At 41.7% G+C, this 26,095-nt stretch overlaps 1 protein-coding gene across 1 annotated transcript; it reads left to right on the forward strand.

The window, feature by feature from the left end:
- Positions 1 to 4,574: 4,574 nt before the first annotated feature.
- Positions 4,575 to 23,109, forward strand: HMGCS2 (3-hydroxy-3-methylglutaryl-CoA synthase 2). Its single transcript, XM_061183853.1, is given in 12 exon segments — positions 4,575 to 4,616; positions 9,794 to 9,813; positions 10,996 to 11,404; positions 11,407 to 11,456; positions 15,095 to 15,219; positions 15,807 to 15,971; positions 17,325 to 17,490; positions 19,692 to 19,804; positions 19,807 to 19,861; positions 20,909 to 21,019; positions 21,626 to 21,756; positions 23,003 to 23,109. Coding segments are annotated over 12 exon segments (1,494 nt in total).
- Positions 23,110 to 26,095: the final 2,986 nt, after the last annotated feature.

Genomic DNA, 26,095 nt, shown 5'->3' on the forward strand with positions numbered 1-26,095 from the left:
CAGTGCTGGACACCCCATGCCAAACAACTAGGAAGATAGGAACACAACCCCACCCATTAGCAGAGAGGCTGCTTAAAATCATAATAAGTTCATAGACTCCCCAAAATACAGCACTGGACGCAATCCTGCACACCAGAAAGACAAGATCCAGCCTCATCCACCAGAACACAGGCACCAGTCCCCCTCCATCAGTAAGCCTACATAACCCACTGAACCAAACTTACCCACTGGGGGCAGACACCAAAAACAATGGGAACTATGAACCGGCAGCCTGCAAAAAGGAGACCCCAAACACAGTAAGTTAAGCAAAATGAGAAGACAGAGAAATACACAGCAGGTGAAGGAGCAAGGTAAAAACCCACCAGACCAAAAAATGAAGAGGAAATAGGCAGACTACCCGAAAAAGAATTCAGAGTAATGATAGAAAAGATGATCCAAAATCTTGGAAATAGAATGCAGAAAATACAAGAAACGTTTAACAAGGACCTAGAAGAACTAAAGAGCAAACAAACAATGATGAACAACACAATAAATGAAATTTAAAATTCTCTAGAAGGAATCAATAGCAGAATAACTGAGACAGAAGAACAGATAAGTGACCTGGAAAATAAAATAGTGGAAATAACTACCACTGATCAGAATAAAGAAACAAAAATGAAAAGAATTGAGGACAGTCTCAGAGACCTCTGGGACAACATTAAATGAACCAACATTCGAATTTTAGGGATCCCAGAAGGAGAAGAGAAAAAGAAAGGAACTGAGAAAATATTTGAAAAAATTATAGTTGAAAACGTCCTTAATATGGGAAAGAAAATAGTGAATCAACTCCAGGAAGTGCAGAGAGTCCCATACAGGATAAATCCAAGGAGAAACACGCCAAGACATATATTAATCAAACTATCAAAAATTAAATACAAAGAAAAAATATTACAAGCAGCAAGAGAAAAGCAACAAATAACATACAAGGGCATCCCCATAAGGTTAACAGTTGAACTTTCAGCAGAAACTCTGCAAGCCACAAGGGAGTGGCTGGACATATTTAAAGTGATGAAAGGGAAAAACCTACAACCAAGATTATTCTACCCATCAAGGATCTCATTCAGATTAGACAGAGAAATTAAAACCTTTACAGACAAGCAAAAACTAAGAGAATTCAGCACCACCAAACCAGCTTTACAACAAATGCTAAAGGAACTTCTCTAGGCAGGAAACACAAGAGAAGGAAAAGACCTACAAAAACAAACCCAAAACAATTAAGAAAATGGTAATAGGAACATACATATTGATAATTACCTTAAATGTAAAAGGATTAAATGCTCCAACCAAAAGACATAGACTGGCTGAATGGATACAAAAACAAGACCAATATAAATGCTGTCTACAAGAGAACCACTTCAGACCTAGGGACACACACAGACTGAAAGTGAGGGGATGGAAAAAAATATTCCATGCAAATGGAAATCAAAATAAAGCTGGAGTAGCAATTCTCATATCAGACAAAATAGACTTTGAAATAAAGACTGTGACAAGAGACAAAGAAGGACACTACATAATGATCAAGGGATCAATCCAAGAAGATATGACAATTGTAAAAATTTATGCACCCAACATAGGGGCACCTCAATACATAAGGCAAATGCTAACAGCCATAAAAAGGGAAATCATCAGTAACACAATCATAGTAGGGGATTTTAACACCTCACTTTCACCAATGGACAGATCATCCAAAATGAAAATAAATAAGGAAACACAAGCTTTAAACGACACATTAAACAAGATGGACTTAACTGATATTTATAGGACATTCTATCCAAAAACAACAGAATACACTTTCTTCTCAAGTGCTCATGGAACATTCTCTAAGATAGATCATATCTTGGGTCACAAATCAAGCCTTGGTAAATTTAAGAAAATGGAAATCGTATCAAGTATCTTTTCTGACCACAACACTATGAGACTAGATATCAATTACAGGAAAAAAAACTGTAAAAAATACAAACACATGGAGGCTAAACAATATGCCACTAAATAATGAAGAGATCACTGAAGGAATCAAAGAGGAAATCAAAAAATACCTAGAAACAAATGACAATGAAAACACGATGACCCAAAACCTATGGGATGCAGCAAAAGCAGCTCTAAGAGGGAAGTTTATAGCAATAGAATCCTACCTCAAGAAAAAAGAACCATCTCAAATAAACAACCTAACCTTACACCTAACACAATTAGAGAAAGAAGAAGAAAAAACCCCCAAAGTTAGTAGAAGGAAAGGAATCATAAAGATCACATCAGAGATAAATGAAAAAGAAATGAAGTAAATGATAGCAAAGATCAATATAACTAAAAGCTGGTTCTTTGAGAAGATAAACAAAATTGATAAACCATTAGCCAGAGTCTTCAAGAAAAAAAAGGAGAAGACTCAAATCAACAGAGTTAGAAATGAAAAGGAGAAGTAACAACTGACACTGCAGAAATACAAAAGGTAGTGAGAGATTACTACAAGCAACTATAGGCCAATAAAATGGACAACCTGGAAGAAATGGACAAATTCTTAGAAAAGCACAACCTTCAGAGACTGAACCAGGAAGAAATAGAATATATAAACAGACCAATCACAAGCACTGAAGTTGAAACTGTGATTTAAAATCTTCCAACAAACAAAAGTTCAGGACCAGATGGCTTCACGGGCAAATTCTATCAAACATTTAGAGAAGAACTAACACCTATCCTTCTCAAATTCTTCCAAAATATAGCAGAGGGTGGAACACTCCCAAACTCATTCTATGAGGTCACCATCACCCTGATACCAAAACCAGACAAAGATGTCACAAAAAAAGAAAACTACAGGCCCATATCACTGGTGAACATAGATGCGAAAATCCTCAACAAAATACTAGCAAACAGAATCCAGCAGCACATTAAAAGGATCATACACCACGATCAAGTGGGACTTATCCCAGGAATGCAAAGATTCTTCAATATACACAAATCAATCAATGTGATACACCATATTAACAAACTGAAGGATAAAAAACATATGATAATCTCAATAGGTGCAAAAAAAGCTTTTGACAAAATTCAACACCCATTTATGACTAAAAACTCTCCAGAAAGTAGTCATAGAGGGAACCTACCTCAACATAATAAAGGCCATATATGACAAACCCACAGCCAACTTCGTTCTCAATGGTGAAAAACTGAAACCATTTCCACTAAGATCAGGAACAAGACAAAGTTGCCCACTCTCACCACTATTATTCAACATAGCATTGGAAGTTTTAGCCACAGCAATCAGAGAAGAAAAAGAAATAAAAGGAATCCAAATTGGAAAAGAAGAAGTAAAACTGTCACTGTTTGCAGATGACATGATACTATACATAGAGAATCCTCAAGATGCTACCAGAAAATTACTAGAGCTAATCAATGAATTTGGTAAAGTAGCAGGATACAAAATTAATGCACAGAAATCTCTTGCATTCCTATACACTAATGATGAAAAATCTGAAAGAGAAATTAAGAAAACACTCCCATTTACCATTGCAACAAAAAGAATAAAATATCTAGGAATAAACCTACAGAAGGAGACAAAAGACATGTATGCAGAAAACTATAAGACACTGATGAAAGAAATTAAAGATGATACAAACAGATAGAGAGATGTACCATGTTCTTGGATTGGAAGAATCAACATTGTGAAAATGACTATACTACCCAAAGCAATCTACAGATTCAGTGCAATCCTTATCAAACTACCAATGGCATTTTTCACAGAACTAGAACAAAAAATTTCACAATTTGTATGGAAACACAAAAGACCCCGAATAGCCAAAGCAATCTTGAGAAAGAAAAACGGAGCTGGAGGAATCAGGCTGCCGGCCTTCAGACTATACTACAAAGCTACAGTAATCAAGACAGTATGGTACTGGCACAAAAACAGAAATATAGATCAATGGAACAAGATAGAAAGCCCAGAGATAAACCCACACACCTATGGTCAACTAATCTTTGATAAAGGAGGCAAGAATATACAATGGAGAAAAGACAGCCTCTTCAATAAGTGGTGCTGGGAAAACTGGACAGCTACATGTAAAAGAAGAAATTAGAACACTCCCTAACACCATACATAAAAATAAACTCAAAATGGATTAAAGACCTAAATATAAGGCCAGACACTATAAAACTCTTAGAGGAAAACATAGAACACTCTATGACATAAATCACAGCAAGATCCTTTTTGACCCACTTCCTAGAGAAATGGAAATAAAAACAAAAATAAACAAATGGGACCTAATGAAACTTAAAAGCTTTTGCACAACAAAGGAAAACATAAACAAGATGAAAAGACAACCCTCAGAATGGGAGAAAAATATTTGCAAATGAAGCAGCTGACAAAGGATTAATCTCCAAAATATACAAGCAGCTCATGCAACTCAATATCAAAAAAACACCCAATCCTAAAATGGGCGGGAGACCTAAAAAGACATTTCTCCAAAGAAGGTATACAGATTGCCAACAAACACATGAAAGGATGCTCAACATCACTAATCATTAGAGAAATGCAAATCAAAACTACAATGAGGTATCACCTCACACCAGTCAGAATGGCCATCATCAAAAAATCTACAAACAATAAATGTTGGAGAGGGTGTGGAGAAAAGGGAACCCTCTTGCATTGTTGGTGGGAATGTAAATTGATAGAGCCAGTATGGAGAACAGTATGGAGGTTCCTTAAAAAACTAAAAATAGAACTACCATATGACCCAGCAATCCCACTACTGGGCATATACCCTGAGAAAACTATAATTCAAAAAGAGACATGTACCACAATGTTCATTGCAGCTCTATTTACAATAGCCAGGATATGGAAGCAACCTAAGAGCCCATCGACAGATGAATGGATAAAGAAGATGTGGCACATATATACAATGGAATATTACTCAGCCATAAAAAGAAACGAAATTGAGTTATTTGTAGTGAGGTGGAGGGATCTAGAATCTGTCATACAGAGTGAAGTAAGTCAGAAAGAGAAAAACAAATACCTTATGCTAACACATATATATGGAATCTAAAAAAACAATAAGGTTCTGAAGAACCTAGTGGCAGGACAGGAATAAAGATGCAGACGTAGAGAATGGACTTGAGGACACCGGGAGGGGGAAGGGTAAGCTGAGACAAAGTGAGAGAGTGGCATTGATATATATCCATTACCAAATGTATTATAGCTAGCTAGTGGGAAGCAGCCGCATAGCACAGGGAGATCAGCTCAGTGCTTTGTGACCACCTAGAGGCGTGGGATAGCGAGGGTGGGAGGGAGACGCAAGAGGGAGGGGATATGGGGATATATGTATACATATAGCTGATTCACTTTGTTATACAGCAGCAACTAACACAACAATGTAAAGCAATTATACTCCAATAAAGACATTAAAAAAACACACACACACACAAAAAAGTAAGCAGGGAAGATAGAGGTTATTAGAGTTGCGCTGCATGAAATTAAAACTTTGGAGGTTGTATAGATGCTATAGCGACAAGGTCAAGAGTATGAGAATGGAAACTCATACTAGAGATTATCATACTAAGTAACTAAGCCAGAACAGAGAAAGACAAATATCGTATGATATTGCTTATATGTGGAATCTAAAAATAATAATAATAATACAAATGAACTTATATACAAAACAGAATAGACCCACAGACGTAGAAAACCAATTTATGGTTACCGATGAGGAAGGGGTGGGGGATAAATTAGGAGTTTGGGATTAATACATACACACTACTATATATAAAATAGATAACCAACAAGGACCTACTGTATAGCACAGGAATTATACTCAATATTCTGTAATAACGTATAAGGGAAAAGAAACTGAAAAAGAATATATATATATATAACTGAATCACTTTGCTGTACACCTGAAATTCACACAACATTGTAGATCAACTATACTTCAAAAAAAAAAAAGAGTATGAGTGTGGAATGGGAGACTGAGGTCATGGAGGACAACAGTCATGGAAGTGGGAACTTACATGAGAGGGCAGCGTGGATGAATTACCTATGTGGAGATTCACATCTCCAAGGATGCTGAGGATTGAGGGTGGAAAGGAAGGCAGTGATGCCTGTGCTCCCATGTTCATGAACAAGGGTAGTGGAGCAAGGCTGAATGTTGACTGCAAGAATGAAAGGCACTGGGTGGTCCAGACTGATGGCATGTGCTTGCAGAGAATGGGGCTTTGGAGAGGAGGGAGAAGAAAAATACTCTGGAGATATCAGTGACGAGCAAAGAGGACATATGCCTTATTCCAAACACTGCAGTACATTGGGTTCCTTTGGCCAGGGGTCACATATGAGGGAAAGCAAAGAGCGCAACCGCCATGTGAGAGTTGCAGTCTGAGACAGAGAACGAAGCAAAGGGCGTTTTCAGAAAAAGGATTGGAAATAAGGAATTTTCAGTTGATGACAGAACTTTGCCAACGGCTCAGTGGAAGGGCATGGGGTGACAGAGCAAGGTGGGAGATTGGGTTAGAGCAGTAAGCACCCAGATGTATGGAGGCAAGACTCTGGAGATGATGGAAGACCTAGGAGACTTGGACTTCTGGGGGGCAGCTGGAAGTTCTCTGTCTTCAGGAAAATGAAGTTGCCTCTGTTTCCCCTAAATCAGGAACCACTCTGACTCTTCTCCGTGCCCTGCACAGAGTCATAGTAGACAGAGGGGTTAATTGAATGAACTAATGAGTGAATGCATGACTCTTGTAAAAGATAGAGGGAGATCGGTGCCATGAGAGAGGGATGGAGGGAGAGATTCCTTGGAAGCTCAGAGGGCAGGAACATTTTATTGTGAAGTAGAAAACAAAAGTGGAACAAGCGGAATCTGGAGTCAAAAGACATGGTTGAGTGCCCAACCTGCCATTTACTAGCTCTAGATCTTTGGGAAAGCTGGATCACCTGTCCACATATCACTAGCCTCATCAGTAAAGTAGACCTTTCCTCCTCAGGAGATCTTGAGCTTCAAATGACGATCACCTCTTTAGGGCTCCTGTACTTTTATTGCAGCACTTTTTGCATTGCACTTGGAAATTGTATAGCACTATACAAACACAAGAGCGACAATAAAAACAGAAGAAATGGAGGAGGCTCTTCATCCTCTCTAATGCCCAGCCCTATGCCTGTATGCCAGTACCCGCTCCCAAATACTTAAAGGGCTACTATGAAAAGATTCATTCCCTTTGGTTTTGAAAGATTTTTCTTATTATCACAATACATTAATAACAGCTAACTCGACAGAGAGCTTTCTCGACCACTAAGTGAGAGTAACTCAGACAAGGGTCCAAGACCAGGTTGGATTACCTTAGGATGTGTTACGAGGAACACCATAGCCTCCTGAGGTGGCTGAGCATAAACAAGGCTGCCACAAGAGCCCAAGAAAGGAGGGATCAGTGCCATCCTTTCCCATACATGCCCAGGAGCAGCACAGGTATGTACATGTTGGAGAGATGATGTTTTTCTTTGACTTGCTCATGTTCTAAGTGAGAAGTTGTGCCCAGTTTTAGAAGCCACAGAGCCTCGATAAGCAGGGGCAGGGTTTCCGGAGGCAGAAGTCACTAGAATTCCAGTCAAAAGTTGGTAAGGCTTGGGCACAGCCTTAGAGAAGCAAGTTAACCTCTCAAGGTCTCAGTCACCTCATCTCTAAAGAGACAGCCCAGGTCTGTTTACAGAATTCCAGGATCCCAAACCTCTGGCACCTGCTGATGTCAACAAGACACATTTTACACCCCCAGCGGCACGAAGCAGTGGAAATATCAGTACCAGGGCCCATGGCGTTCTCCTCTCCACCACCGTTTGCACCTTTCCCCCCAACCCCTGCTGAGACCTTCAGGATTCTGTGTCACCTGCAGTGTTAGTAAAACCAGATGCTTCAAGTCACTGCAACCAGATTCAAAATGGACTGAGGATAAAAAGCGTGTTTCTCTGTTCTCTGATTTCATGAAAGGGGGACATGAGATGTAAAGATAAGAGTATACGTGTGTGCGTGTGTGTGTGTGTATACCATGTGCTTGTGCACAGAAGCACACACACACCCCTTTTTTTTTTTTGTAAACACTCCCCCAGTCCAGCCCAAGTGCTCGCAGTCTCCCAGCATTGATGGTAACACAGCTACCGCTAGCACCCGGGGACCCCTAAACCATCCACTGTACTTTAGGACTAGTCCTTTCTTACTTCCCATTTCTACACTGTGTTCCAAGAATATTTAGAAAAACACTTTTCGTCCAGTGTCTTCCCTTGCCTGGTGCCCAGGGAACCTGGGTGCGTGGACGTGTCGGGTGGGAGGAGATGCCTTTAGCCTTCTTATTTTCTTCATGACTCCCCACCATCATCAACACACTTCCCCACTCCCTGTGTACAGGCCTAATGTCCCAGCTCAGACTTTAACATGTTTTTGCATTTGTGAGGAAGGGATTGAAGTGGATTTGCTTGTCTCAATAAGCAATCGTTGGCTGTCCTCCAAGAGATAAACCTCAGTCCCCCCTACCCTGCCCCCTCCTTCTGATGTCCTTGGTTCAAACACTTGGAATTATCATTCACATTTCCCTTCTGGTGTACTCACAGCTAATCCCATTTTCCATGGCCTGAATGGGTATCAAGAGCCCTCTTTATGGCTCTCCTTTTCTCTGTATGTCTATCCCCTCTAATCCAACCTGCATTCGCTCTAAATCCACCATAAAGACGGCTCCCACCCCATGTGCTTCAACCACCTTTAAAATAAGGAAGAACTTTGCCCTCCACTTCATGGTCCCCTCCTGCTTTTCTCATTTGTCGTCCTCCTGTCCCCCTTCATGCTCTGCTCCAGGTACCCTTACCTGTTCAATCACCCCCTGCTGTGGCACTGCCCCTGCAGCCACCCTCCAATTCTCCATCAGAAGAAGCTCCACTTATCCATCAAGGTTGACCTCAAATTTAGCCTCTCCCATGAGGCCATTCCTGATTCTCCCACACAGGAAATCTCTGCTTCCTTTGAATTCCCGTGGGGTTTTGCCCATATCCCTCTTGTGGCCTTTATCACATTCTGACTCTTGGTTGGGTTATATAGTATGTATATGCTTATCTCATTCTTCCTACTGGTGGAGGAGACCCCCAAGAACCTTGACCTCCACCTTTCTTCGCCTGTCCCCTTCACCCCCACAGCCCTCCATAGCACAGTGCCTGGCATATAATAGCTAATTTTGTTTTTTGTTGTTGTTGTTTGTTTGGTTTTTTTGGCTGTGTTGGGTCTTCATTGTTGTGCGCGGGCTCTCTCTAGTTGTGGTGAGCAGGGGCTACTCTTTGTTGCAGTGCATGGGCTTCTCATTGTCGTGGCTTCTCTTGTTGTGGAGCATGGGCTCTAGGTGCGCGGGCTTCAGTAGCTGTGGCACGTGGGCTCAGTAGTTGTGGCTCACGGGCTCTAGAGCACGAGCTCAGTAGTTGTGGTGCACCGGCTTAGTTGCTCCACGGCATGTGGGATCTTCCCAGGCCAGGGCTCGAACCCGTGTCCCATGCAATGGCAGGTGTATTCTTTACCACTGCACCACCAGGGAAGCCCTAATAGCTAATTTTGAAACACAAGAGAAGGAGGCGAGATGGAGTAAAGAAATAAAAGTTTGATGCATGTTCTTGAACCAAGCAACACCAGAACAAAACCAGTTTTAAATTAAGTAAAGTGATTATTCTTTAGAGAAAGTACAAGATTAGATGGATACTCTTAACTCCAGTGGCCTGATGTTTCTGGAAACCTCTACATGTTAACTTTTCTTCAAGGCTCCGGAATCCATTTCCAAGTAATAACCCCCTACCAAGGCAGTTACAAAAGTTACAAAGTGACTAATTCTTGGAAACTTTCCTTGTGACTTGAGATTTCTAACTGGGAAGAGAGGGATGGGGGGAGCTTAGAGAAGACAGAGGGAGAATGAGAATGAGAGAAAACCCAGCCAAGCACAGGACTGAGCTCTGGGTAGCCATTAGCTCTAGGTACTGGGAAGCTCTTCCACAAACGTTTGAGAGTATAAACTCTAATTATTTGAGTGTCACCAAATCAATAGGGCAGAGAACTATACTTCAATTCTCTTTTGTCAGATATGAATAAATATTTATCACTTTGCCTCACTATCTTGTGATCGCATGATCCACTTTTGCCTCACAGCAGTCCTTTAAAGTGACCTCTGTGATGGGAAAACTGGGGTTACAAGAAGCCCAGAATCCTGAGGATGATTGATGGATACATTCCATCTGAGCTACAATTCCTGTGGCATAGAGCTAAATTCATAAGCCTGTAGAGCCACCCTGTCACTCTTCCACGATCAGGAATCCTGTAGCCAGATGCAAGTCAAAGGAATTTGGTGGCACTCATGAGTGAAAAGACAGAATATTTCTAACAGATGAGAAACTGAGAAGTTACCCTGAGGACTTCACTTCACCAACGTGTGCCTTGCTTTCACCATCTGGAAAATTAAGAATACCTCTAAAGTAACCAGCTTTCAGGTACTTTTTATGTGGAACAAATAGAAGGTGGACTTGGTGAGTTCTTTACTTGTAGCTAGAAGCAGAAACTCCAGATCTTCTCCAGAGGGATTAGGAGTCAAGGTTGAAGAGAGGTGGTGGGTCCAGGAAAGAAACAGTTTTCTTCCCTCTTTACTGAACCTTTCTCCACTTTTTCTCTGCTCCAGTTTGGAATTGCCCTCTCAGTCTTCTGTATTCCCACAGACGTTGCTTGTTCCACATGTATTTAGCTATAAAAATGCCGGAGGGACATTTACTAAGGATAAAAGGGTAAATGCAACAGGAAAATACAACAATTCTAAAATTGTATTCATCTGATAAAAATATAACAATCCTAAATTTGTATTCTTCTGATATCTTTAAAATATATTTTTAAAAAAATGAATGAAATGATTGCTGTACTGTCTTTTGAGGACACTAGCTAGAGCCCATTAGTGGAATTTTGATTGTTTTCTCTACTACAGGTTTTCTACAGTCCCCGCTATCCCCTTGACCAAAAGAGATACTTGGCCAAAGGATGTGGGCATCCTTGCCCTGGAGGTCTATTTCCCAGCCCAATATGTGGACCAAACAGACGTGGAGAAGTTTAACGATGTGGAGGCAGGGAAGTACACAGTGGGCATGAGCCAAACCCAGATGGGCTTCTGCTCAGTCCAGGAGGACATCAACTCCCTGTGCCTGACGGTGGTGCAGCAGTTGATGGAGTGCACGCAGCTCCCATGGGAATCTGTGGGCCGGCTGGAAGTGGGCACTGAGACCATCATCGACAAGTCCAAGGCTGTCAAAACAGTGTTCATGGAGCTCTTCCAGGATTCAGGCAACACTGACATTGAGGGCATAGATACCACCAGTGCCTGCTACGGTGACACTGCCTCTCTCTATTCAGTGTTGGCAACTGGGTGGAGTCCAGCTCCTGGGATGGTACGTGCTGCCAGAGGCCTTAGGTAAGAAGGGAGCTGGGTTGGAGGCCGAATCCTCAGTTTTGCTTCTCCTTTCCTTGGGTGGTTTCATCCAGGGAGGGAAGGACACCTTCTTCATACAGCTGCTGCGATCATCCAACAACCACAATGATAATAACCACTCAGACTTGTATAGCTTTATACAGTTAATTAGGGAGCATGTTCACAGAGTCATTCATTTGGTCCTCACAGCAGCCTAGGAAGTGGGTGCCATACCTGATTTACGGGGGAGAAAATGGAGGATCTAATATCTTACACGTAGCGTGTGGCAGAAGCAAGACACCAAATCAAATTCAGTATATTTCCCATTTCACTCTTCCTGTTTCTCTAAGGTTTCTCCCAAGTCTCTGAGCGGGAAAGAGATTGGTGATGTTAAAGGATTTAAACAAGTTTAGGTGTTAGGGAAAAACACCCTGATAAAAATAGACCCAAAGAATCACAGGATAGACTATGACACAGAGTATTTCTACTTTCTCTCCCTTGCCTGGTTCCTAGGAGAGTTAGAAACCTAGGTCTGTCAATAATTGATGACGAGTCCCTTAACCTCTGTGAGACTCAAGAGTTTTTGTTTGCCTACCTGCCTTCCAGGCATTAAACAAGATATCAATGGAGATGTGAAAAAACAGTACCTGGGCAGACAAGGCCCTACATTTACTAAGTTGGAAACTAGAATTTAAACTTTAGAAACCATAATAAACATTAATTATAAAATTAATTATGAAGTCTTGATGTTGGCGGTGACCCTAGAGACTATCTAATCCAATATTTTTCACTTTGAAAAGAGGCCAAGAAGAGTTAAATGGTTTGTCTCTGTTCATGCAGCAAGGCAGTACAATTCCATACACCCATTCAGTGTTTTTTTCAACTGCCCTGCATAGCCTCGCCATCAATGATTCCATTGATTTGGCATGTTCTAGTCTCTACATCATCAAATCTGTACTTTCAGTGCTTCTCCTGATTGGCATTTGTATTATTACCTCTCCAGCAACCTCTGCTACCGTCACCACCAATATGTCCAACCCAGCATTTAGTTAGAGAGTAGAAGTGAAGGGCAAGGGACACTCACCAGCCTTTAACCAAAAATCAGAGCCTATATTTGGGGGCATTATCAGCTTCAAACATGTCATTTCAAATGAGTAGATTCTGCTGAATGGTTGGGTATTCCACAGGAGAGGGCTGCAAATGCATCCTTCTTTAATGTGATGTCTTGGGGGGAAAAAATTTAAACAAACTATTAGGATGTGAATTGTTAATCTATACTAAAACAAAAAGCATATTTAAGCTTGAGTCTAATGGCAACTGCCAAAACCAGACAAGGCCAGTGTAGATGTGATCTCTGCTTCTGACCTGGCTAACCATCCACCTGGGGACCCTCAGATGGGAGAAGGTGGTTCTGGGACTCACCAAGAAGTTCTGGACCATTCCAGAGAGACAGCAGGGTATGAGGGAAGGAAAGAGTGGTACTGGCTCAGATTGCCTGAGAGACCTCATTTTTTCTTGTCTTTTTTTGTTTTAAATGAAGGTAATTGAAACTAACAGTTAAATACATACACACACACACACACACACACACACACAAAAGGGTGAAAAGTAAAGAAAAATTTCCCTTTGACACCCCATTACCAACTCCCATAATTTAACACTGACAGTTTCTATGTATTCTTCCAGGAATTTTCTATGTACCTGAAAGCATACCCTTATCTACTCATTTTTTAACATTGTACACACTACTCCTCATCTCTATGATGTCTTAGAGGTCATTCTATAGATAGATAGATATAAGATATTTATATAGATACATAGATAGATAGATATACACATAAGGCCACCTAAAGTCATTCTTTTAAAAGCCACATAATATTCTATTGATAGATATGCCAAACCTTAGTCCCATATAGATGGATATTTAGATTGATGTATGTTTTTTGCAATTATAAGTACTGTTTTAATGAACATTGTCTAATAGCTTTGCACGCTCATGATAATATGTTCTAGGAATAGATTCCTAGAAGTGGAATTGCAGAATAGTTTGATCTAAAAGTTTGATAGAATGTGCCAAATTGCTCTTCAACGTATTGTACTAAAGTACATTCCTACAATATATATTATCAAACTTTCTAATCTTTGTCAGTTTAATACATAAAATAATAGTATCATTGATTTTCCTTTGCTATTATAAGAGAACTTTGATATTTTTATGATGTTTATTGGCCATTTTTCTATTACATATCTTATCTTTCTTATGAGGTGCTTATACATGAATGAAAATAATCCTTTGTTGGCTTTATGTACTGTAAATACTTCCCCAGTTTGTCTTTTGAGTTTGTTTCTGATAGAAGTTTTTAATTTTAGGCAGTCTAATTGACTGCTTTTTCCTTAATGGCTTCTAAATACTATTCTATAGTTTCCAAATTTTATATACATATATAAATTTTGTTTTTATATATTATATATATGTTTATTATATATTTTATATTTTTATATATTTATGTATATAAAATTGCAGAGAAAAAAAACCAATACTGTTTTGTTGGGGTTGGAGTTTGAGTTGTTATATAATCTTAAGAGAAGGTTCTTGGGTTTCAATGAATTTGGGTTGGAATCCTGACTCTGAATCTTTATCCTACCATCTATTAGCTGCGTGGCTTTAGGCAAGTGACTCAAGTTCTTTGGGTCTCAATTCCTTTGTCTATAAAGAAGAGATAACTGTATCTGGCAGATAGGCTTATTGTGAGGACTGAATTATACAGAAATAATGGCTCTCAACACAGTGCTGGTGTAAATCCTGGGGGCTTCCTCACAGTTTAGGTAGAATACTAAAATTGCTGCCATGTTTCTCTCACAAACGCAAGTGTGAGGGCAGGCAGTACTATCAGATGAAAGAGGAACAAATAATATTCAAGACAACAATTATTTATTGAATAATCATCTGGCTACTATAGAAGTAGTTACTATGGATCACCTACATTAAATGTAGCTACTTGGCACTAACTCTTCTCAGAAGGAAAGTAATACCAGATTGTTTGAAGCACGTGGTTCAGGATCCAGTCAGAACTGGGTCTGAATATATAATTCCATATTCATGAGGTGGGTGACCTTAGACAAATTACTTGGATTCTCTAGAAGGCAGTGTCTTCCTTTGTAAGTGTGGATGTTTCCTGCCTCATTGGATTATTTTAAGGACTGTTTGAGGATAGCTCGTGTCTATCTAGGATTTCAAATATTAGTTTCCCTCCCCATCCCTTGGCCTTCTATGATTTGAAAGAAATTTCCACTGTAGTACTCTGAAGTGCTGTAAGGTGATCAGTACAAACCTAAATTATCTCCAGAAGTGCTAATTTATGAATTTTTCATTGAATTCAGAAACTGCATTCTGAATAAATGAGGATTTTACAGCTAGAGTCACAGAACACTGAGTTTTGACATTGCATTTCAAATGTGTCATGATGAATTTCACTAGAACATAAGTTCCATGGGGCAAGAATTTTTATTTTGGTTCAGTGATCTATCGCCAGTACCTAAAATTGTGCCTGGCACACAGGACGCTTTCAGTCTACTTGAGATTTGGTAGTGATAATAATTATTTCTTGTCTCTCATTACAAGTCTCTATGCCCTGGTGGTCTGTGGAGACATCGCAGTGCACTCCAGTGGTAATATTCACCCCACAGGCAGGGCTGGAGCTGTGGCAATGCTGGTTGGGCCCAAGGCCCCTCTGGCCCTCGAGAGAGGTTTGTAGTAAACAGTGGCTACGTGGTGCCGGGAGACTGTGCATGGCGTTGCCAAATACCTAGCTCCTAATTCCAAGTTGGCACGCCCACTATGCAGGGCTGAAATGTGGATTTGATGTTGATATTGACTGCCTTCAAAAGACTGGACTGGGAAGCAGAGGGCAGGGAGGAAGGGAAGAGAGGCATCAGCAAGGTCGCCTCTTCTGCACCATCACACTTTGGGATAATGATGTGTGGAACGGCTGGCACTGATACTGCTGACAAGGACCCTTTGAGAGCTAAACTGACAACTGAAAATGAAAGAAGATAATTGGGTATAAAGTGAGAGCTTTCCTTTGAGACTTTTGGTGTCTATTCCAGATTTTTTTAAGCCCATCTAGGTATGGAAATGGAAATATACATCTCATTTATATAAAAGCGGCAATCTAATCAACTGCCTTTGAACACATGAGGGATGCTCGGTGGGCTCAGGCTTGGGCACGAGAAAGATAAAGACCAGGGGGCTGCTTGTATGTGGCTCTCCTATCCTCTCTGCTCAACGTGGGCTGCCTTGTACAGTCCCTGAATCCCTCTGTGTGCCTTGCCAGGGCTTAGAGCAACCCACATGGAGAATGTATATGACTTCTACAAAGCAGATATGACTTCAGAGTGCCCACAATTGGATGGGAAGCTCTCCATCCAGCGCTACTTACGGGCCCTGGATCGATGCTACGTGTTATACTGTCAAAAGATCCGGAACCAGTGGGAGCAAGGTATGGGGCTCAGAGGGCAGAAGGTGGGGACCCTATTTACACGAGGCTAAGAGTATGTCCTAAACTCTTAAGACAAGGACTCTTTTCTCCTCTGCAAATGATCACAAGAGAATTGTTTCATGTCCCCTTCTTGAGACATCCTTTCCTGGGCCTAGGCTAAAGTCCCTTTGAAGTCACCCAAGGTCAAGTATGAAATTGCTTCTAACTTGAGTTAAATGAAAGGAAGTAAACAATCCAAGGTCAAAGCTGAAGTCAGTGGTGCCAGCCACTTGGGAAGGTACTGTGTGAATCAGAGTGACCACATCCTGTGGAGGCCAGGATTCGTTTCTGATGAAGTCAGGAGTGATTTGACTCTTGGTTTATAGTTTGCCACCTTTTAAAGTCTGGTTGATGTTGAAAATTCTTACCTATATTTTCAGTATACTTAAGTGTTATCAGTGATTTTTTTTCTTTGCCTGGTAGTGTTGGAAGTTGATTTTATTTTCACCTTACTTTCTGAAGTTTTCTGCTAAAAAATATGTACCAATTCCATAATCAGAAAAGAAACGAATCTTCTTTTAAAAATAAAGAGAAACCCATATACTTAAAAAATAAAGGGGGGGTTCCTACCTGTTTAGCCATGCCCAGATGGGCATCTAGAAAAGGCAGGTTTCCGTGTGGGAAAAGGCACGTGCTGAAGCATCACAGCATGGGTGCTCTAGGGGTGGCCCCTCTCTGCTGCACTGGGTGGGATGCTGGCTGCCTCCATGGGAAAGGAGTCGACTTGGACCTCTCTGCCTCTGCCCATCCACTGTAAAATTGTTATTGGCTAATTGCTCTGACATCCTCTGAATTCTTATGACATTCTAATTTTACTCCTTAATCTCATGTGGAATTTGATCAATGCTGCTTTGGATCTCAGCACCAAATTGTAAACTTTCCTAAGGGCAGGGGGTGCATTGCCCTTCTCTTTGGAATAGGAGAGAGTCTGGAGTGTAGATCCAGAGACACCAGAACCCAAAGCCAAAGCCAGCTCTTTTCAAGCTGGGTGACCTTGGACACATGACTCAGCTTCATATTTTGGAGACTCTGTTTTCTCCCCTGGAAAATAGAGAAAATAATACAGTATGAGGTTTATTTGAGGAATTATTTATCATACAGGTTGGCAATGGCAGATAGGAAGAAAATATTTGTCTCTTTACCTTCTCTATGAGTACAGTGCTTAGTAAAATGTTTGTAAAATGAATGAACAAACCTCTGTGTGTTTGCCAGAGGTAGGAGCCAGTTTTCTGGAAGACCTCAGCACAGTCAGATCTTGGAGAGTATGTCTAAGTGGCTCATGCCACATCCTTGCTTTCACACTTCTTCTTCCAGCTGGCATCGATAGACATTTCAGTCTTGATGATTTACAGTTTATGATCTTTCACACACCCTTCTGCAAGATGGTCCAGAAATCCCTGGCTCACCTGATGTTCAATGACTTTCTGTTAGCCAGTGGCAACACACAGACCGGCCTCAATAAGAGGCTGGAAGCCTTCAGGTGAGTCCTCTTCATGAGGAGCCTAGAGGCTCATGATTGGTGAGGAGGAGGAGGCTTCCTCATGCCTTGAGTCTGGACCACCAGCCACTCCTGTGGGAAAAGACAACAATTCTCCAACACAGTAGAAATGACACCAAGTCCTCATGTGGGTTAGTGAGTTATTGTCTTCTCAGAGACCTCACCCTGTATCTTAGAGAGCACGGGGCCCTGCCAGAACCTCTAGATCAAGTGACTATAAGAAGCTTCGCAGAGTAAGAAAAAGGGGAAAGGGAGTGTGGCTAAATTATTCAGGCAATAAACATGTTATGAACATCAACTATGTGTCAGACATCATACTAGACTCTGGGGACACAAAAGTGGATGTGACTCCATGATGCCTGCCTAGAGGATCTCACAGTCTGTACAGAAAGAAACACCTAGAAGCAAATAATCACAATGCAGGATGGCAACTTGGGGAGTGTCTGGTCTCATTCTCACTAGCCATTGGCTTAATGAAAGTCTTGCTTGTTGCCTCAAATGCCCGCACCTATTAAATATAGTCCGGCTCACTCCCCTTCGATGTCAATAAAGCAGGGAGAATGTTGTTTATTGATGCAATAATCCAAGACATTCAGAAAAGAAGAATACAAAGAGTTCTCACTGGGAAGGGAATCTTTCCCTTTCTTCTTGGTATCTGTTCAAGTTTTGGAGTATTTTACCAACATCTGCCCCTGTTTCTAACTACTACTGCTAACCCTGCCACTAACATCCAAATTAGCACAAACACTGCTTCTAAGACCTACCCCATGGGAAAAAATTCTAACATGTACCAAAGATAATAGCTTAATATCTCTAATATATGAAAGTCTCATCAGTAATAAGAAAAACACACTAAGTAGAAAACTGAACAAAGTATATGGACAAGAAATTTCCTCAAGGAAGAAATGCACATAATCATATTTTTAAATGTGCATGACCATTAGTAACAAATATAAACAAGTTAATGTTTTCTTTAGATAGCATTTAAAATTTTTGAATACCCAGAATTGAGTCTATGAGAAAATGAGCAATAGTAAACTGATACAAAGATTTGGGGGAGTAATAGGAAAACATGAAGCAAAAGCCTTAAAAGATGTGTATCTTTGGCTCAGTAATTCCACGTGTTTAAAAGAACATGTAGCTATTCCTCAAAAAACTAAAAATAGAACTACCATATGACCCAGAAATTCTACTCCTGGGTATACATCAAAAAACCCAAAAACACTAATTGGAAAAGATACATGCACCCCAATGTTCAGAGCAGCATTATTTACAATTGCCAAGGTGTGGAAGCAACCTAAGTGTCCATAACAGATGAATGGATAAAGAAGATGTGGTACACATATACAATGGAATACTACTCAGCCATAAAAAGAACAAAATTTTGCCATTTGCAGCAACATGGATGGACTTGGAGGACATTATGCTAAGTGAAATGAGTCAGACAGAGAAAGACAAATGCTGTATGATATCGCTTGTAAGTGGAATCTAAAATACAACATACTAGTGAATATAACAAAAAAGAAGCAGACTCATAGATAGAACAAACTAGTGGGTACCAGTGGGGAGAGGGGGAGGGGCAACGTAGGGGTGTAGGAGGTACAGACTATTGGGTCTAATATAGGCTCAAGGATGTATTGTACATCACGGGGAATATAGCCAACATTTTGTGATAACTGTAAATGGAAAGTAACCTTTTAAAATTGCATTAAAAAATTTTAATGAAGAAAAAATGTTTCCTGAAAAAAAAAAAACCATGAAGCTATTCTCCGTAGTATTTTCGCTAATGAGGACAGAAATGGGGCGATCGGTTAAAGTAGGGTACATCATATCATGGTCCATTTGGCAGCCTTTAAAAATAATGTTAGAGAAGCTGACAATGTCATAGAGAAAATTAGTTAAGGAAGCATGCTAATCAGAATGTATAGCATGATTTTACTTTCCAATAAACTGTATAAAATTAGGAATGGATTCCATAAGAAAACTATGACCTAAGTGCTCTCTCTGAATGGTAAGACTATTAGTGACAGTTTTCCTCTGTGTTTTCTGTATTTCCAAATATTCTATTATAAAAAACATGTGTTCCAAAGTCTTCTCTCCAGTAGCTGTTACACTTTTCCCCTTGCTGCATTCCTTCCCTCGTGTGGCTTCTCGCCTGGCCTCTTCCTCTGGCTGCCTCACAGGGGGCTAAAGCTGGAAGATACCTACACCAATAAGGATGTAGAAAAAGCATTTCAAAAGGCCTCTCTAGACATGTTCAACAAGAAAAGCAAGGCCTCCCTCTACCTCTCCACACACAGGGGAATATGTACACTTCATCCCTGGATGGATGCCTGGCCTCACTTCTGTCCCCGTGAGTACTTCATGTGACCCCACCTCCTCTTACCCATGGCCTCTGGTCTGAGGGTTCAACCAAGTTTTGTTCCTCTTCTGGTTCAGAAGTTTTTCAAAAAGGAAAGAAAGAAGGAAGGAAGGAAAATGAAAGAAACAGGTTTCAAAGGTGTATGTGTAGGCAGATTTACCATCAGTATTAAACAGTGGTCTCCAAAGTGAAGTGCACGTATGATGCCAGGGGATGAGCAAGATCTATTTGGTGCAGCAGGAAAATAGTAGAACTTTTCTGCATATTTTGATCTCATCCTTTAAAATCTCTGTACTCAGTAAAGCATGTTGATCAAGAGATTCTAGCTTTAGAGCCCACAACCTGTGTTCAAATCTCTTTACCATTTATTAGCTTTGACCTTGGAAAAATACTTAACCTTTATGTGCCTTCTTTTTCCCAACTATAAAATTTGTACAATAAAAATACCTACCTTCTAAGGTTTTGATGAATGTTAAATGTCTAAAGCAATTAAAACAGTAATGCTCAGCAGGGGCCCAAATGTTAGTTTTTATTTTTATAGATATTCTATTTTGTGGATTTTACAAGAAAACACTTGTACTAGTACATGCATACAACATGAGAAAAATATATATGTATATCATTGGACTTGCTCAAATTATTCCTAATGAGGATATAATAAAAAAAGTTACAACTGCTGAAGCATTGCCAGTCAACATGGGAGGCTTGAGATGAGTCCAGTGGTCTGACCTTCACTTGGAGGTGCCTTCAGAGTTCACTGAATTCATCTTGTCTTCCTGGGTGGGGAGAAGTTCCTTTTACATCCCAGAAATTCTGGTATGCTCACTGTGACTTCTGTATCTTAGACTTTAGCTGTTATCCTCTTGGTAAGTTTTCCTCTTTCTGGGCCTACCCCCAGGGTCTTCCAGAAGTCCCTGTTTGTGTAGAGTGCCCAGAACCCATTTCTAGTTGCAAGAGGTTGACTAGGCTGGTGGCTTATTTGCAGTGCAGAACATAATGTTGATGTGTGGTTTTAGGTTTTGATTTCTTTCCCCACAGTCACTCTGCCCAGGACTTGGCTGGCTCCAGGATTGGTGCCTTCTCTTATGGCTCTGGCTTAGCGGAAAGTTTCTTTTCATTTCGGGTGTCCCAGGATGCTTCTCCAGGTGAGTCCAGTCTTTTGATCAGGCACTTCTGGCCAGTTTCATCTGGTAAAAGAAACCGCTTTCTGCCTCACCACTACCAAGGCTCCCACCTTGACAGAATTACGTTGTGATTAAGAACAAAGGAAAGCCCTGAAGGGATTTAAGCAATAGAGTAAGTTTGTCTAATTCATGTATTCGAAGCACTTCCCTGGCTACTACTTAGAGACTAGACTGATGAGAAACAAAGGTGAATATGGGGAAACCAGTCAGATTGTTGCAGCAAATAGTCTAGGCAAGGGGTGATGGTGGTGGTTTGGTTGCAACTGGTTAAAGAGAAGTTGATGGATTTGAGATATCCAGTAAACATTTGTTGATTACTTTATGATGGATGTGATCAAGGGCATACATCTAAGCACTAAATGGGATACACCTTGACTAAATGAGGGCCTGCCTGTATGTTTTGCTCACATTATGTTTGCTGAGCTTTATCATTTCTTAACATTCTAAGCCATACATAGAGCACTTTCCCCTGGGGCGGGAGCTCCCACAGAGCCTGGCTCTCCATTGGACTTGTGATTGGTAGCAGTGATGACAATGAAGTAAGTTTAAGAGTCTTACTTTTGCTTCCCAGGCTCCCCCCACCCCTGGAGAAGCTGGTATCCAGTACATCAGACCTGCCAAAATGTCTCACCTCCTGGAAGCGTATGTCTCCTGAGAAGTTTACAGAAATAATGAACCAAAGAGAACAATTCTACCACAAGGGTAAGAAAAAAGGCAGAAAGAGAGGAGGAGAAGGCAATTTTTCTCAGATTCTATGCCAGGAGCTGAGAGCCAGGGATTCATCAGAAGTCTAGAATATAGTGGGTGAGAGTGACGACTTCTATCAGATATGATTGGGAGAAGGTTTGTTAGATGCAAAAGGGGAAGAACTGGATGGGGAAGCAGAAGGCAGAGTTGGGAAGAGGTAGGAGGCAGCATGTGGCTTCCCAGCCCTGAGCATAGATAACCACCCAAAACAGGATGCTGGACAATGAAGTCCCATGGAAGCCAGATGTATGGTCTTTGAAAATACTATCTATGCAACAGTTGAAAAAGCCCAGATTTTGGAGCCAGATATCAAAGTCTAAGCTGAGCTGTGATACTTATCAGCTCTTTATCTTTGAGAAAATTATTGAACTTTTCTCAGTTGCCTCATTTCTAAAATCATATGAACTTCGCAGGATTGCCAAAGAGATTAATAAATTAATTAATGATAAATAAGTTATCAGCAAATATTACTGTCTTCTTCCAGCTACCCCCTTTCCTTACCAAACATAAAACAAAATAGTGCCCCCAAAAAGCAACAAAGGAAAAGTACACCAAAGCAAAAGTTAGGACTGGAGAAACCAGATGGTGGTTTTAAAATCGGGGTAACCATATTTTTTCAAGCAAAACTTGGGACACATGATTTGCCCTGAAAAGGAGACTGAACTTATGGAACTGAGAATGTTCCAGAAAACCTAGACCTAGTAGTCACTGATCTTATCTGGAACAGGGGACATGTTAGAGCAAAAAAGAAGCCAAAATAAAATAAAAATAGGACCTCTGAGATGAACGTTAATGGACAAAACTTTGAAATACTACAACGAATCAGAGTTGGAAAACTTAGGGCAAGGAAGGAAGTGTCTATTAGAAAACAGGATGCTCAGAGGTACACCTCAAGCTAGGTACAATTGGCAGAAGGACATGATGAAGATTTCAATGGAGGAAGGGCATGTTTACTGCAGAAAAATGGCATACTCCTATAACAAAATTTCTAGTAGACAAGTCTTAGGTACTAGCTCCAGGAGAGCTGCTTCTGGTTTTTCTGCTGGCCCAGCACTCTACTGGATGTAGACTAGGTGACCTCGCCACCCCTTGCAGCACAGCCAGGAGAGCTCCACGTGAAGGTCTAGGCGTCCCTATTACCATTTTCTCTTCCTCAACCCCATGCAGCCCTTTGTGAGTATTGCCTCTTCTCATTCCACAGTGAATTTCTCACCACTTGGTGACCAAAACAGCCTTTTCCCAGGCACTTGATACCTGGAGTGAGTGGATGAGGGGTATCACCGAAAGTATGCCCGGCGTCCGGTCTAAAGGTGATGAGTGAAATTTTAGAGTGTAGGTGGCTTAAAGATTTTCCTCTGGGTAACAGATGCAGTTCTGAGAGTGTAAACAGGCCAGAGAGGGTTCGTAGCTTCCAAAATGATCAGAGGGGGGGAGTTTGTACCACGAGGACCAAGTAAAACTCTTGGGGCTCTTTGCCCATGAAAGGCAAAAGCTGGGGGAGGGGCATCCTCTTAAATCTTGAATCTGAAAAAAAGAGTCAACTTGTTTACCTGATCTACTCATGATAGGAAGCTCCCCTAGAAGCTTGATAGAAACAAAATTAGCATCTATAACAGAAGCAGGCAGGCTGTGAACCTGAAACTATGGAACTCATTACTCCAATGGGGCGAGTCGGTAACAAAGATGAAGAACATCAGAGAAGGAACACACCAGTGTGTTGGAGAGACTCATAAGGAAACAGGGTGCTGGGGATTCTGTGAGAGGCAGAAGCCTTGGCTGGAGGGAACCTTAGGCTAAGGGGCTGTGAGCAATCCTCCCGTCTTGCGATTCCTTCTGGGGAGAAGAAGTGAGATTTGGGAAATAAGTGGGGAGGGGCATAAGGAGAGAAGCGTTTGATGGAAGAGGATGGAATCGGGAAGAGAAATAGGAGAATTCTTTATGGTACTTTTTTTTTTTTTTTTAATTTATTCATTTATTTATTTTTGGCTGTGTTGGGTCCCCGTCCCTGTGCGAGGGCCCTCCCCAGCCGCGGCAAGAGGGAGCCACCCCCCATCGCGGTGCGCGGGCCCCCCACCATCGCGGTCTCCCCTGTTGCGGAGCGCAGGCTCAGCAATTGTGGCCCACGGGCCCAGTCGCTCCGCGGCACGCGGGATCCTCCCGGACCAGGGTCCGAACCCGCGTCCCCCGCATTGGCAGGCAGACCCCCAACCACTGCGCCACCAGGGAAGCCCTTTATGGTACTTTTTAAAGGAAAATCAAAGATTCAGAATTAGAATCTTGTAGTGCATGGACCCAGATATCTGCCTTCAGTTAATCTTCCGAATTGGGAAGATACGCAGAATGGAAGTGTGAGAAGCAATTTCTTTTACAACACATAAATCTCAACAGATCAGTCCCTGCGCCCGAATACTTCATCTATATTTTCCTGTTTTTAAATTTTTTCCCCTACTTTGGTATATGAAGGGAGAAGACTAAAAAGGTTTGCCAAGGGCAGGGTAGGGAACAGGGAAAGATGAGGAAGAAGTCCTGGGTAAACGAGATACCCGGATAAAACAGGAAAACTGCAAGATAAGGGGTGTCTTCTGTTCACTCCTAACCACTACCAGCGTTCTCAGCCCTGTGGGGCAACTGAAGTGTGCCTCTGGGATGTTAGGAGGTAAGCGAGGTTGGAAAGGGGGCCGGCCAGCCAGGCTGCAGGGTGTGGTTGAGAACGGCAGGCTCCATAAGCAACTCATCAGACTTTGGCGCTACCAGGGAGTCATCTGTTTGTTTGCTTATCTGTTGTCTATTTGTAATATGGTTCTTAAGGGCAAGTCAGTGGCAAAGAGGGGGCCATTAAATATGTCAAGCTAGTTCAGTCATCAGAAGCAGAGAGAGAGAGACAGAGGAGAAAGAAGAGACAGAGAAAGAGAGAGAGAATTGGGATTTTTCAAGGGAGAGTTTCCAAATCAGTTTCCCTCCTTCTCCTGGTCCACATGCTTAAGCAGCATTGTACCAAGAAAAGAAAAGCTGGGCCTCATCCTTGTCTCACAGGAGCCATGAACCTACACCAGTGAGATGTTAGCTGAAATAAAGATTGTATGTCAGTGCAGTGCTCTGCGGAGCTCTGCCTCTGCACTGCCCAGCCTGCTCTCCCATCACAGACAGGACACGTCATGGGGACCCTGCCCATCTCCCAGCCTTGGCTCCCATGGCGTTGGGCTCAGGGCCCTCAGGTGTCCAGGTTTGTTGCTGGAAGGGCAGTGGAACACCCCAGACCTCGGGATATCTTTAGGAGAGCCTGCCTCGGGTAAGGAGCAGGTATGGGGAAAGGGGGGATGCCCAGGGTGAGACTCATGATTGAATGTCCTTCTTTTGTTTCCTTAAACTTTACGGATATGTGGAGAGGTTCCTTGCAAAAGTACGCTATAGAATTTCTGCCCTCTCTCGATCGTATAAATGTCCCCCACTCTTAGCTGGTAAATAGATTGGATTGGACACAGCAGCCCCCCAAAGCACTGGTCCTGTAGAGTGAGGGGCCATCCTTAGTGGGTCCTTCATGCCTTTCCCTGCTGCAGTCACTATCATGGGCTTGTGGTGCTGGAGGAGCCCTTTGTGAAGAGGGAGATGGAGGGATGGAGGGAAGGCTCAGCCTTGAATCACAGACCGGAAATGTGGCAGATCCGTTGTCTCCTTCAAGATCCAGATAACCTGCCTCTCATTTGTTATAGCTTTGTGGTTATTGTTATTATTAAATTTCTGTGCTGTTAGTTCTTTCTTTGTTCCTTAGGGTTTTCTGTGAATTTCTAAATTTTATGTTTGGTACTAAGCTAATATAACACAATTAAAAAGTAGGGAAGGAGGGAATAACTCCCATATTTCTTGGCAACCAGAACACAAAACAGTGCAGCAGCTGTCATGCAGAGAAACCTGCTGGACCTCCTGGCTCTGAGGTCCCACTCTCCCCACCCGCATGTACACCCACGGCAGTGAACTTGCCGAGCACTCACCTCACACCCTCCCTCTCTCCCTTCCAATTCCATTCTCTGAGAGCTACAAGGGAAACAAAGGGTGAAACACAGCCTCCACCCCCAGCTTCCTTCCCTGATCCTAAGACACCTTACAGAGCCAGCAGACAGGGGCCAGAAATGACTTCAGGAGCTGAGGATCAAAGCTCCTTGGTCTCATGCCTTGTTGGTGTTATCGGCACAAGTGAACACAGGGCAGAGGTTAATAGGTTACCTTTTGGGCCCCTCCAGCCAAAAACATTGTTTCAATCCCTAGCTGGAAATTTTTCCTTTAGAGGATGGTTTTT

The sequence above is a fragment of the Eubalaena glacialis genome, chromosome 3 (genome assembly GCF_028564815.1).
Source record: "Eubalaena glacialis isolate mEubGla1 chromosome 3, mEubGla1.1.hap2.+ XY, whole genome shotgun sequence".
NCBI classification, from domain to species: domain Eukaryota; kingdom Metazoa; phylum Chordata; class Mammalia; order Artiodactyla; family Balaenidae; genus Eubalaena; species Eubalaena glacialis.